General features: G+C 46.2%; 1 protein-coding gene across 5 annotated transcripts in view; it reads left to right on the top strand.

Annotated features, from left to right (window-relative positions):
- MRAS (muscle RAS oncogene homolog) overlaps positions 1–12714 on the top strand; it is a 41052-nt gene extending 28338 nt beyond the window's left edge. For 4 of the 5 annotated variants that reach the window (XM_026082224.1, XM_026082223.1, XM_026082226.1 and 1 more), the window contains exons 3-6: positions 4587–4740; positions 7978–8077; positions 9415–9494; positions 12535–12714. In XM_026082224.1, coding sequence (XP_025938009.1) covers positions 4587–4740; positions 7978–8077; positions 9415–9494; positions 12535–12634 — 434 coding nt within the window. In that variant the 3' untranslated portion in view covers positions 12635–12714. Of the gene's footprint in view, positions 1–4586; positions 4741–7977; positions 8078–9414; positions 9499–12534 lie in introns of those variants that run through there. The other variant, XM_026082227.1, reaches the window with a different exon arrangement.
- Positions 12715–12927: the final 213 nt, after the last annotated feature.

The following is a 12927-nucleotide window of genomic DNA, read 5'->3' as shown; positions in this document are numbered from 1 at the left end:
GAGCAAAAAGCAAGATTCAGACAGAGAAAAAGCCAAGAGGAGTCTGGCTTAGTGAGCCACTGCTGACAGCGTTCCCCTGACAGTGGCACGTTCCTAGTTCTGCTCTTTGCTCCAGGGACTGTTTCTGTATTTCACATTAAGAAGTGCCTGGAGTCCAGCTCTTCTGTGCTGCTTTTCTCCCTGACACTGTGAACCCCAGATTCCTGTCTGCGTGGGGACCCATCCAGTCCCTTAAAGGCTTGCACATATATAGCCAAAGGGATTTCACTACAGAGTACCTGCACAAATCAAGTTATGCCCATTGTGCTTGTTTCTTCTGAGCATGAGATTGAGGTGGGCACAAACAACTGCTTCCTGGCCCTGACCTTCTGTGGGACACAGCCGCATTTCTGGGTGCTGAAAGGCAAGGCTCTCCAAGAAGCATAAAGAGCTGCTTTCATGACTGGTTGCAGTGATGTGCAAGTCCCTCCTTAGAGTAGGCCACTGGCTTCTGATTTGAGCTGTTAAGCCCAAAGGCTGAATGATGGAAAATGTGTTTAGCCTACAGTATTTTTCTGGGTGTCTTCAACTCCTTAGATGCCGGGGCAGTGGAGATGCTCTCTTGAGTTGGTCTACATACATAACTGCCCACCAGTGTAAAGTTAAGGGCATAGGAGGGAATTTTGCCTACGTATGAAAAGAGAAGAGGAACTCAGCTGGACAACCAGATCTGAACTCCCTTAAGGTTGGGAAGGCTGTTTTGAATCTGAACATACGTATCCAGCCTACTATCTAGAAAAAGTAGTGCCATGCTTTAGGTTTCCTAGTGAATATGTCTCTGCCCTTGTCTTAAGTTTACATGCCTGTGTTCCCTGGGTGGGCGCTCAGAGCGCTCTTGGTTACAGTGCCACATAAAAAACATGTATACCGGAAGCACAAAGTGCTTCTGTTTCGGGCTACAGCGATTCCCAGGCTGCCATGTCTGCCTGGAAGTGCTTTCTGTAAGCAGCCAGGCTCTTGCCTAACCCATCAGGATTCAGAGGAAAACGGGGTGTAAAGCTCTAATGGGGCAGGATTCAATTAGCGTAGAGTTCATCACAACAGTTGTGGTCGCATCCACTGAAAAGTGGAGAAGGAAGCTATCTTGTTGCTCAGCAGCCTCTTACCCATGAAGCCAGAGACCTCAATGCTGGGTGCGCTTAGCCTAATTGCTTGCAGGTTTTTCTCCAGCTGATTGCACGATAACTCTGTAAAATGACGTTTCCATTGCCTTCATTGAATGGCTATCGCTACTTCAGACATAGTCATTGGCTTTTCTCTCTTCACTCTTCACCCAAACACTTTCTTTAATGTGCCTCCTTACTTCCTCTTTGGTCAAGTTTGTGGGAACTTAACCAAGTTTGCTCTTGGAAGTCCTTTTCCATGTATTACACAGTTTATGAATTTGATTTCAGTTCTTGGAAGAATGAGGTAGGGGAAAACCTGCTGTGCTTTGTTCCAGGCTTATTTCCACGTTGGCTTTTATGTGTTGCCAGTGTGGCAACTGCCAGTAAGAGGCAACTGCTGATTTAAAGAATACCAGAGGAAGAGAGTGCTTGCAATTTTTCTCTGCTTTCTCTCTGATTTTTCTATGTCTTCTGGCATCCAATCTGTAGAAGCTGGGATTTTGAAAGAAGGTGAATGCTGGCTAAAATCCCAAATCTTCTAACCCCTTTGGGAAGCCAGTCAAATCACCTCCCCCTTTCTGCTTGCTACTTTCCCGTTGCCATATGCAAGAATCTTATAGAAGTTTTTATGCCACAAGATTACTTTGGAAGTTTAAGTAAAGCTGCTAGCACCTGACCCTTTTTCAGAGCTGATGCTTTCCAGGATATGGTCCCATTCTGTGTACAAAGGATCCAGATCACTCTCTCCTCTCCCTGAATTTTTTCACAATTTATGTAGCACAGAACTGTTAGGATTGTGTTTTTTCATCTTTAGAAGAGCTTGCTGAAAGTTAAAGCAAGGACATTTTTTGGCCAACCACATGACACTTAACTTTGCATGAATAACCATCCGAGATTAACTTTAACCTTCACTGCTGCATGTCTTTTTATTTCCAAAGTGCTATTGCCGAATGCTGCCTGGGCTTGCTTGCCTTTCTATGAATACTGTAAGTGAATTCCCTTTAAATAGCAGCTGCTGATGCAGCAGCTCTGCCTGTGTTTAGTGCGATGCCATGGCAAACATCCAGGCGAGGCAGGAGCACAGCGCCGTGCTGTCGGTCTGGTGTCCGTACAGCCCTCGGCGCCCTCATAATTTCAGACCGCAGTGCCCAGGTCCTGCTGTCTCGTGGAGCGGGGGGACAGGAGCTGCGGTTGGGTCTATGGGTGCGATAGAAATGGGAGAGCTGGGGGCCCTTCAGATGTTTCATGGGGAGGTGGACAGATTCCCCCAGCAGGACAGAAGACAGCAGGAGCAGCACCAGAGGTCATGTATGTGTGAGAGGGATGGGAGCTGGTGTGCTGGTGTCAGCTCGGAGACCTGCCAGCCCTGCCCTGATGTTGCGTCCAGCTGGGGCGAGAGTCAGATGAGGGCAACCCAACCTCTCTTTATATGTTGGGTGGATAGGAAGGATTAATTTCCTCTTCCATCCTAGCCACATGGTCTTGGCCTTATTCCATGCTAGCTCTTCTGCCCAGGGCATACAAAATCACCAGTGCAAGTGGTGTGTTTGGGTTGCTTTTTTTTTTCTTTTTTCCTTTTTTTCGCCTTTTTTGTACAGTCCTTAAGATTAGCCTGTATGCCCTTGAGCTGAGACCCTTGTTCCCTAGCTTTAGAGGAGTGGAGCTGCATAAAAGGCTACAAAATGACACCCGTGGCTTTCCAGCAAGTTCAGCTACTCAACAGGCAAGCCCAAAGCTCAGGGTCTTTGCAAGAGTCTAGAAGCTCTTCTCATTGCAGAGGATCCTGGAAACGGCCATTCACGACAGAACAGCTGTGGGAGACAGATGAACACGGTGACAGTTTTGGAGGGTCAGCCATTACAAAATACGGTCTCCAGGTCCTCCGGCACAGCTGCCTTTCCTCTAGACGCAGGTCTAGCACGTGGGCTGTGTTGTGGGGCACGCTGTTCGTTGTGTATGGTATGTTTGGCATGTCAGCACGGCCAGCCACCTGTGCTGATTCAGCAAGTAACACCAACAGCAAAGTGGGCTTTATCCTGGCCTCATCTGAAAGTCAAGGCAGCCTGAGTACCTGTCCCTACAGGGAGCATCTTGCTAATAATGTGGACCTGCTCAGACTAGAAAAACCTGCGTGAAACTGCTGCTCTGTCAGCAGTATTCACCTGTTGCACAGTCTCTGTCCACCAGTTCCCTGGGCTTTCCCTGTCACTTGTGGGTAGCAGATGCTACGATGTGGCTGTTACAGCAGAGATGGAAACAGTTTTCCCATCCTTCCCAACAGGCTGGGAAGTGAAAATGTTCCCAGTCTTCCAGAAGATCCTGCGTTTGCCTCTAGGATACAATGATGCATGTGGGCATTTACTTCAGAGCAGCCAATGCCCTTTGAGTTCACGCCTTGTTTGTACTGGCATAGCCTAAGCTGATAACTCCTGTAGTCATTTGTACCCTCCTCCTGTCAGCCAAGATCCTGGAGTTGCACTGAGCTGAGGCCCAAGAACTGGTACTGACGATGTGCACCTGTATGCGATATCTATCCAGAAGGCAGGTGCAGCTTCTGCTGGATGTGGCCCATGCTGTAGCCGGTGGGATGCCTACTAGACAGAGTAATGGAGAAGCAGTGATTTAGGGTCATATTAGGGAACAGATTAATCTACTGGGCAACAGCAGTAAGTATCCATCTGGGTTGCCACCCAAATGGGAGCGTTTAGGGAATTTGATTCTAGGTCTAGGCATCCTCACTGGCTGCCCTGTAACACAAGCCTATGCACAGACACACGTCCGCTGTATAGCATAAACAGGTCACTTAAAGCTTTTCCTTCTCTTTTAACTAGCTTCTGAATAGCAACATACAACTTGGGACTAAATATTTAGGGGCGTCCCTCAAGGCTCTACCATCTTGCTCTGAAAGCACAGAATTGTGTGGAAATAATATCCACGCATTGAGAAAGGGAAGATAACCTGGAGTAATATATACATGCATCTCCCAGCTCTACTACACCACACAGTTCTTAGATAGTCCCTGTCATTTAAACTGGCATTTACTTACTCTTCCAATCTTGGGTTTTCCCGTGCAGGGATCAGAGAGCTGGAAGAGGACAAAACCAAAGGCTACCAGATATTTTGAGCCATACTTGCCAGAGGAACAACTCCCCTACCTAACTGCAGTGGTCAGTTTTTGATGCTTTGAGGGAAAGTAAAATCCACACAGTCCTTGTCTTCTCAATTGCTAGCATAGATGACAAAGTGATGTGTGGGGGTCTGGGGGCRCTTTTCACTTTGCAATGAGAAATCAGCTTGTCTCTCTAACTTGCTTTCCTCAAATCTTGCAGCCTTCAATAGGACTAAGGCCAGTGGAGGTAGAAATGCGATGTAGGGCACAGAGCAGTGACAGCAGCTACAGTTTCTTGTAGTGACTAAAAACCTTCATCTCTTCTGTCCTAGTTCTAGATACTGCAGGCCAAGAGGAGTTCAGCGCAATGCGGGAGCAGTACATGAGGACAGGAGATGGTTTCCTTATAGTCTACTCTGTCACAGACAAGGCTAGCTTCGAACACGTGGACCGGTTCCACCAGCTGATCCTCAGAGTCAAAGACAGGTGGGTGCCACAGACAACGGTGCTCCCTCACCCGCCGTTCCTGCACCTCTGGGGGCAATGCAGTATGGGGGGGTTGCCTTCAGCCTGCTGGGTGTCTTGGGACAAACCCTTGCATGCTCTGTGCCCTGGTTTTCAGACCTATATACAGGAAATAAGAAATAGTTTACCTTCTCTGATTAGCATTTTTTATATGGACAAGTTCAGCAGAACCTTATGATGAAGTGAAAATGATATTGGAAGGGAAATACTCCAGCCAGAGTGTTCCTAACAGTAGTGTGAAAAAGGAAGATAACACTCCTTTGAAGGTAACCAGTTTGGCTCTGAATAAGGAAGAGTGATGCTCTGGGCACAACACAGGCACTTAGGAAACTCCCGTTGAGAGTCAGCAAGTGTTTATTCAGGCCTGATCTTTTTGTGTGTCCTGGCAGCACCCTTGGTTTCCCTGGCTTCAGTATAYGCCAAACAAACCTTAAAAGGCCTTACATGATATGAGGCTGCRAGCAAACGTCTTCAAGGGCAAAACGCCTCATGTCAGTCAAAGGCCAGCAGAGGAGAAATTGTATTTCTTAATCGGGGGCATAGTGCAGTTAACTCATTGTGCTCTTTAGCATCCATTTTCAATGAATGAATACGCTGTAATATCCATCTCTGCATGACTGGGGAAAAAGCAAGATGTGTACCTTGCTACTCTCCTTGTGAACATGCTGGAGAAGGTAGTGCTGGAAGTTAAATCATGGTAAGCAAATGCATCCTGGCAGGCTGAAAAGGAAACTCGGGGCTACCAACCAGATAACTCCCTCTTCCCATCCTAGTTCAAGAGATGAATCTAGTCTTACTGGGTGGAGTGTGAATTAAGCCCTTAGATGTCTGCAGCTTTAAAACACTTAGTTTTTCCATTCATAATGGCTTTTAATTATGGAAGTCATCAAGCAAAGCCACCAGAGGGTTYAGTCCTTGTTGCTGGCTTCCTTTCACAGTTCTGAATAACTTCCCCACAGGAAGGGTGGACTCGTATCATGTGAGGTTCACAGCTGACAGCTCTTCCAGTAAAGCATCCAAAGCAGAGCCCACAAGGGTGAAAAGTAAAGGAAAACCCACCCTTTGATTTCATCTAAATGAACAAAAATGTCATTCAGGCCACCTCCTCGATATGGACAGTGTTGTCCTCACTGACAACTTAGCTTGGGCCACAGCTGAATATGGCTTTGCAAGTTAAAGAAGACAGGACAGTGTTTCCTGTAACCTGCCCTGAACAGATGTTGCTTTTATCTAACTTCATGAAAATAAGATGTGGTATTCATTGTTTTGTCTCGGACTGAAACTTTTACCCCTCCTCATGCCCATAAAAACGTAACAGCTAGTGTGTGAGAACCAGGAAGTGAAACAGGCTGGTGAAATTGTTTTTGTTTCCCGGCTCAATGCGACTGAAGTGCGTAAAGCAAGGAGTTTAACACTTCATCTAAAACTTGAGATTGTTTAGAAAATCACAGCAATAGTAACAGTGTGAATCAAGAAAACGTCCTGCCAGGCTTGCACTTAGCTGGGAACAGAGCATAGCTGAGGTTTTCAAACTAGCAGGCAGCTTTGGCGACTTCACATCTAAACGAGTTACAGTTTGCTTCTTCAGCAGAGTTGCTTGAAGCTTTTGTCCTGTTTCTTTCCATATCCTTAATTACAGCAGAACTTCCAACTGTAGTAGCTTTGTCCATCTAGCAGTCGTACAGCTCACGACAGGGAACAAAGTGCCCACCGAGTTTTTATGCCTGATGTAAAGAAAACAAATGACATACTGTCCAAATGTGATTCCTCTCTTACCAATGTGAACAAGGCAAAAGAAATCAAGTAATTCAGACAAGCRAGTGTTTTGCTTCGGAATAATCAGAGTCAAGATATATCAATGCTCAGGTTTTAAAATTAAATCCAAATGATCAGAACGAATAACTGTAAGACTCATTCAAATGCAGAGTGCAATACAGTGCATTCCTGCAATACAGAGCAATGGGGCAACATGCCAGAGAGAAGATGGAGCTCCTATCTGTCTCAATGAAAAATGACACAGAAACTCTCTCTGAAAATTTAAAGTTACTCAGCAAAGTGTTTTACATCGAAATGAGTGGTCAGCTGGTCCTTACACCCATAAAATAAGCTCTGTTAAAGCAGAGGATACTGGAATCGTTTTAGGAGGGTTTAAAGATAAATATAAGAAAATAATATTGCAGTTACTGTCAATTATCACAAGACACCCCATCACTACTAGCAGTTAGTAAAGGAGAATTGTATCAGCTGAGGGCCTGGCTCACACAGCTTGTCAGGAGAGACTTAAACATGGTGTGCTGTGGACAGATGGGTCACTTTTCAGGCACTGGCTGAAGGCAATCCCTTACATGCCTGATAAAGAAATATTGAGCGTTATTACAGAGCTAGATGTTTTTGGCACAAAAAGGCAGTTGGTCATCTGGTTTTGGCTCCATTATTAGAAGCAGAAGATGGTAGGTAATAGTGTTTGGAAACTCTGCAAGACTCTGCAGTTCCCTCCAGCCTCCTTCCAGCTACCACCGCCAGTCCCTCAGTTTGTTAGGGTAACAGCTGATGGTGATGCTGTCTTTTTTGCCCCTGTTTGGCATCCCCCGAAGTGCCAGCCCCCAGAGTCTGTCTTTTCTTCCCCCACTCTTGCGATTGGGGCCCAAGTGCAGTTCCTTTCCTTCACCAGAGCTTCACTAAGGGCYGTCCCAAAGAGGCCCTCCAAGACACCTTTTAACCTGGCGATGACTAGCAGCTGCCAAGATAYGTGCTTAGCAAAAAGCCTTAACTGTTGTAAGAGAGTCCCATTTTCCTGCCCGAAATCTGTCTCTGTGCCTAAGCTAATTCCCTTTTACATGTACAGGCTCATTCTGTAGTTTTTCATTCAGTTGGATCTTAGATCTCAGTTATTAGACTTTGAAAAAATGGCARCTCTGCGAAGTCCCTGAAGTGCCTGCAAATAAAGGTGAATGTGTGCATGCACGCAGGTTGTCAGGCTAAATTTCTCACACAGGTAACACATGAACGTGCACCTGCAGCACAGCGTTAGGGCTGCTGTGTGATTTTTTGATCTTTCGTTATATTTCTTGATATGTATGTGGTATCTCTGGAGCTGGAAATGTTAGATGGCAGCATTAGAAAGTGAAACTTTCACTGAGCATTTTTTTTATTGTAGTCTGCTAATAACTTGGTGGTTGTTGTTGTTGTTTTTTCCAGAGAGTCCTTCCCAATGATTTTGGTGGCAAACAAAGTTGATCTAATGCATTTACGGAAAATCACCAGAGAGCAGGGAAGAGAAATGGCAACAAAACATAATGTAAGTTTGTGGGATTGTTTAATTGGTTGTTATAAGTCCCATTTCAGGCATTCAAAATTGAATTCGCTACTCATTTGAAGCTGAGTTAAAGTATTTCTCTTACAATCACACATTAGCAATTACCGTTTCAAATGCTGCAAAGCAGGAGCTGTACCGTCTCCTTTCAGTCGGSCCAGTTCATCGCTGAAACTAGAGCCTCTGCTGCACGCCAGACTSTAGCAAAGCTGTGACCATCAGGAAGCCGCATGTACCGGCTGTCTGCGCGTGGCGTGAAATGCAAACCTTCAAAACGAAGGGAAGGCAGCACACCCTCCCAGGGCGAAAAGGCAGAGGAAGCAGCTAGGCGGTAAAGCCAGGTGTCCGTCCGTATGAAGTCAACGTGTTGAAGACAATGAAGTTAACAGGGTGTTGTAAAGCCTATATAAATGTGGCCCCCTGTGTGAGCTCTTCATCGCTTGTACTGTAGTTCAGCCCAAGAAATTGGTCTCGGATTGGTATAGATCATGCGATACTCCCCTAATCACCTCTAAATGCCTGTAGTCCTGAGCACCCAGAGGAAGGCAGCAACTCCAGTAGAAGGAACTTAATGGAAAGGTAAAGGCGAACAAGCCCGAGGCGTTTTGGCGGCTTGCTATGCCCAAAYGGCAAACTGCGCTACGTTTCTAACGGGAGTTCAGCAGGGCGTGCTCATTGCCTCGCCTCCCCMAGGAAGATGATTTCTGTAAGAGCCAGTCCACCTAAACGGCAGCGTAACATGTTGCACCCATCTGTACGCACGCACTTGGGAAAAAGGCCACGTATGAAAATACCTTATCGGAAGGCAGTTTTATAAATCTGCCAGTGTGTTGGACAAGCACTCTAGAAGGCCCCATCTGGCTGTCAGGCTTTGAAGGAGAAGATCGTTTTACACTTAACGGGGAATTGTAGTCATGAAATATTCATGCAGTAGTCCTAATAAAATGTGGCAAGCAAGAATTTTTGGCAAGTGCTAGGCTTTCAGCAACCTTCAGCTATTTTCATGTCTGCAAGCAGCACTCAGTGGAAAAGAACATCTGACTAAATGAGGTCTGTGATCATTCTTCCCCAAACCTGGAACTTTATTGGAGCAGCTGTTTTGTATGTCACTTATTCCGTATCTTTTGTAAGCGCTTGCTGACCTTTCTGTGAGTGTGAAGTTGTTGATAGTGGTGTCAGGACAACGCTTTATATACCTGTATTCCTCTAGTCTCTTAGGCATTTAATTTCTGCAGCCTTTTGGGGTTTTATTTTGAAACTAGTTTGCTTAGAAACGTGTGAGCTGTTACTAATATCTTTTGTAATTCACTTCTGTCCTTCAGATTCCTTATATAGAAACTAGTGCCAAGGATCCACCTCTAAATGTTGACAAGGCCTTCCATGATCTCGTTAGAGTAATCAGGTAAGCTGTAAACACTTCGTTAGTGCCCACTGATGATTCAGGAGTCCTAGTGTGGAGAGCTGGGAGCCAGCTTTCAGGGCGGCAGGGGAGAGGTGGTTTGGTTGGGGGTGGGGATTTCTGGGTTTTATTAAACTTTCTTGTTCCATATCTGCAAATGGATGTTACTAACACTTAGTTACCTCTGTAAGACATAGTGCTAGGCAGTTTGAGAACTGACTGTGGCCATAACAAAAAYGTATTAGCCAATGAGCAGTATGAAACTTAGTATAACAATCAGCTTTAAAAGGACAGAATTAAAAGCTTGGGACTAGTAATTTGGGTTTTCATAGCTTTGTAGTCTTGGGATCATGCATTGCCAGAGGTTAAAAGAGCTGGCTATTTTCTAATCACATAGGTTACATTTAACATTTTCTGCCCWCTAAATGGAAAAAATTAAGCCGTTTTGTATGATCTAATGGCTAAGCCACAGGTTTCCTCCTCAGACGGCAGTGGGTTGTTTGCAGTTTTGGCACGAGCTGCCTTTGTTCGCTTTGGCAACTCGCTTTGCTCTCTGGGTGCAGCCCTGCTCCCCTGGCTGCCGGCGCGGCACGTCCTCCTGCCAGTGCCCGCCGGGAGAGGAGCTGCGCGCACCTCTCCTTCTCCACTGGTAACCTCAAATCTCCCTCGAGAAGCTTTGTTTTTAGGACACTGGTTGTCGGCCAGATTTTTAGGGGCCTTCAATTTTTTTGTGGGTTGGGGGAGGTGCTGTTAGAGACGCGACCTAAAATAACGCCCCTCCCCATCGTGCAGCCGAAGGGGCTTGCTCGGCAATTCAGCCAGGCGGCATTTATTCACGGCGTTTCTGTACTTGTGACTATCTTAGCACAGCCTCGAGTCAGCCTCCATCAAAAGCAGATGGTACTGCCCACTCTTCCCACATATCTCAAAAGCAGGGGGCACAAAATCTTTGGAGAGCTATGGAGCTGACTTGGAAATGTCCCAAGCTATTTCCCAACTGTTCTGTAACTCAGCATTAGTTGGCTAGATGCTGCTTTTTGTGTTACAGTGAGCTTTTACCGCAATCTATTCTGGAGGAAAAAAAAAAGATGGTTTTGCTTTTTCTACATAATGTCACTCCAGACAGGCACAGGCTAGAAGGAGCATTTTAATAACATATTCACTAAGTTCAAGTCTTGAAAATGCACCCCATAACTTCAGAAATAGGTGATCTACTTCAGTTCCCTTCATAGTTATCATGAAAGTTTTTACCAGTGGATGAGACCCTCCATGGCATCAAGGGCACCAGAGATGTTCAGAAGAGGTTGAACGGTGGTGAAGTCAGAGGGCAGAGAGCTGTTGTGTGTGTGACCTACCTGATCGCTTGCCACAAAGCAAATTTGCTTGGTCTTTGGACATTGCAAACTCTCTGCAGTTAGGGGATACCATCACCCAGCAAATAGTGCTGCTTTTTTTTTTTTTTAAGTGAGCTTTACCCAATAAAATGTAAATTTATAGCTCCCTAATAAATGTGTCATTTCTGGAGTGCTTTACAGATGTAGAGGCTCCTGACAGCCCATGCGAGTTTGCAGGGCGGGGGCTCTCATGCAGGGTTGGCAGTGTCTGTGCTCCTTGCACTTGGCCAATTTCCAGTTTGTTTAGTTTCTTGCAAGAGCTCGTATTGTCTGAAAGTAACCCAGAAAGGAGTGGGGTGTTTGTGTCCACCCAGCAGATCTTTTACRTTTTCTGATCTCTTTTTTACGCCGCAACAGCGCTGTGTTTATGTACGCGCTGTCAGAGTAGAAATCTTGAACACATGCAGGACGTGGTTTTCTGGATCTCTAAAATAGTTCTAGAATGCTATAAGCGGCTTGCTGCTGCTTGGTGTTTATGCAGATTAACTTAAAATATTTTTTATTTCTGCTTTCTAGTTCTGAGCCTTTGAGTTTCATGTTTTTCATGACTCCAGCCTTCAGACTAGCTGAAAAAAAGTCTTACTAATCAAAGTTAAGTTTTTCAGATTGTTGCAAGCATTTGGTGGCTGAGGCTGTTAAAAAAAAAAAAACAAAAAAAAAAAAAAAAAACATAAAAGCAATAATAATTTGTTCCCCAGCTATATCTCATTCTGGTCTGGATAACTTGTTCTAAACAGTTTAGTGTCTGGCATATTACATAGCAAAAGAGGCTGGTTTGTGAACTTCTCAAATTTTCAGGTTTGTTATTTAGGCTCTCTCTGAATCYGAGGAAGCTGCTAGTGTTCATATGGTTTATCATGCAATAAAATCTAAGTCTACGGACTCCCTGTTGGGTGTTTGAATTACAAAACCTTTTCTTGTTGAGTTTGCAACTCTGGGCTAGATGAGTGGCTGGTGTAAAGAGTTACGGCTCCCCCGAGGCCAGCGCAGTTCTCCATGCTCTTAGGGAAGCCAAGACAGCGTATATCTGATGTTGCAGAAGGGTCAGTATAGCCCGGATCTGACCCCACACTGAGCAGCCAACTCTCTTTTAAACACTCTGCTTCTCTTTCGCCCTCTTCCCCGCCTGTCCCTCCCTAATGAGCCTTAACAGCACTGTGATAAATGATGTGGCGTTTCTCAGTCTCCCTGTTTCCCAGGTGGGTTTAGCAGCCTTCGGGCAGGGGAGCGGGCGGCTGTTTACCCAGGGTGCCGGGAAGCAAAGCGCCCTCTCACCCTGCCATACATCCCGCCTTTAGCCTAAATAGTTTATGGCTTCTCCCTCCTTCCTTGAAAACTGAGGCGGTTGCCTTGTTAGCTGTGCAGGGTGAGAAATTGTATGGTGGAGGAAGAGCATATGAAGATAGATAGATATAATATGGAGAGAGATAGCAATATRGAGATATATATGTATGTGGAGTTGTATATATGGTGTATTGTATGTATGGTGTACATTTCCAGGTATGGAGGTATGTGTATATATACATGTATATGTGTGTGTATATATTTGTGTGTGTGTGTATATATATATATATACAGATGGTGTCTGCCCCGACCTGCTGAGCACCTGTGTCTCACCCGCTTCTTTTCCTCTCCGTCTTCCACAACAGGCAGCAGGTCCCAGAGAAAAGCCAGAAGAAGAAGAAGAAGACCAAGTGGCGCGGGGACAGAGCCACGGGCTCCCACAAACTGCAGTGCGTGATTTTGTGACCGAGGGCAGCCCCCTCCCGCCCCCCGGCCCCACGCGAACTGAGCAGCCGCCGCCGCCGCCCCGTCGCGGCCGCCCCGTCGCGGCCCCGCTGCGCGCTGCGGCCCGCGGGCGCCCCCGGCCGGGACGCGGGACCCGGGACGTGGGACGTGGGACCCGGGAGCGGCCGCCCCCGGCGCGGCCCCGGCTCCCTCCCGCCGCCTCCGCGGTGTTTATTTAAAAAAGGGGGGAAAAAGCAAGAGAAAAAGCAAGTGTTGGTTTTATCTGCAGACGTTTCGCCGTGTGACCCGTTTAG

The sequence above is a fragment of the Apteryx rowi genome, unplaced genomic scaffold (assembly GCF_003343035.1).
Source record: "Apteryx rowi isolate R43461 unplaced genomic scaffold, aptRow1 scaffold_57, whole genome shotgun sequence".
Lineage (NCBI taxonomy): Eukaryota > Metazoa > Chordata > Aves > Apterygiformes > Apterygidae > Apteryx > Apteryx rowi.
The sequence above is the reverse complement of the archived record's forward strand: the minus strand, read 5'-3'. Positions and strand labels throughout refer to the sequence as shown.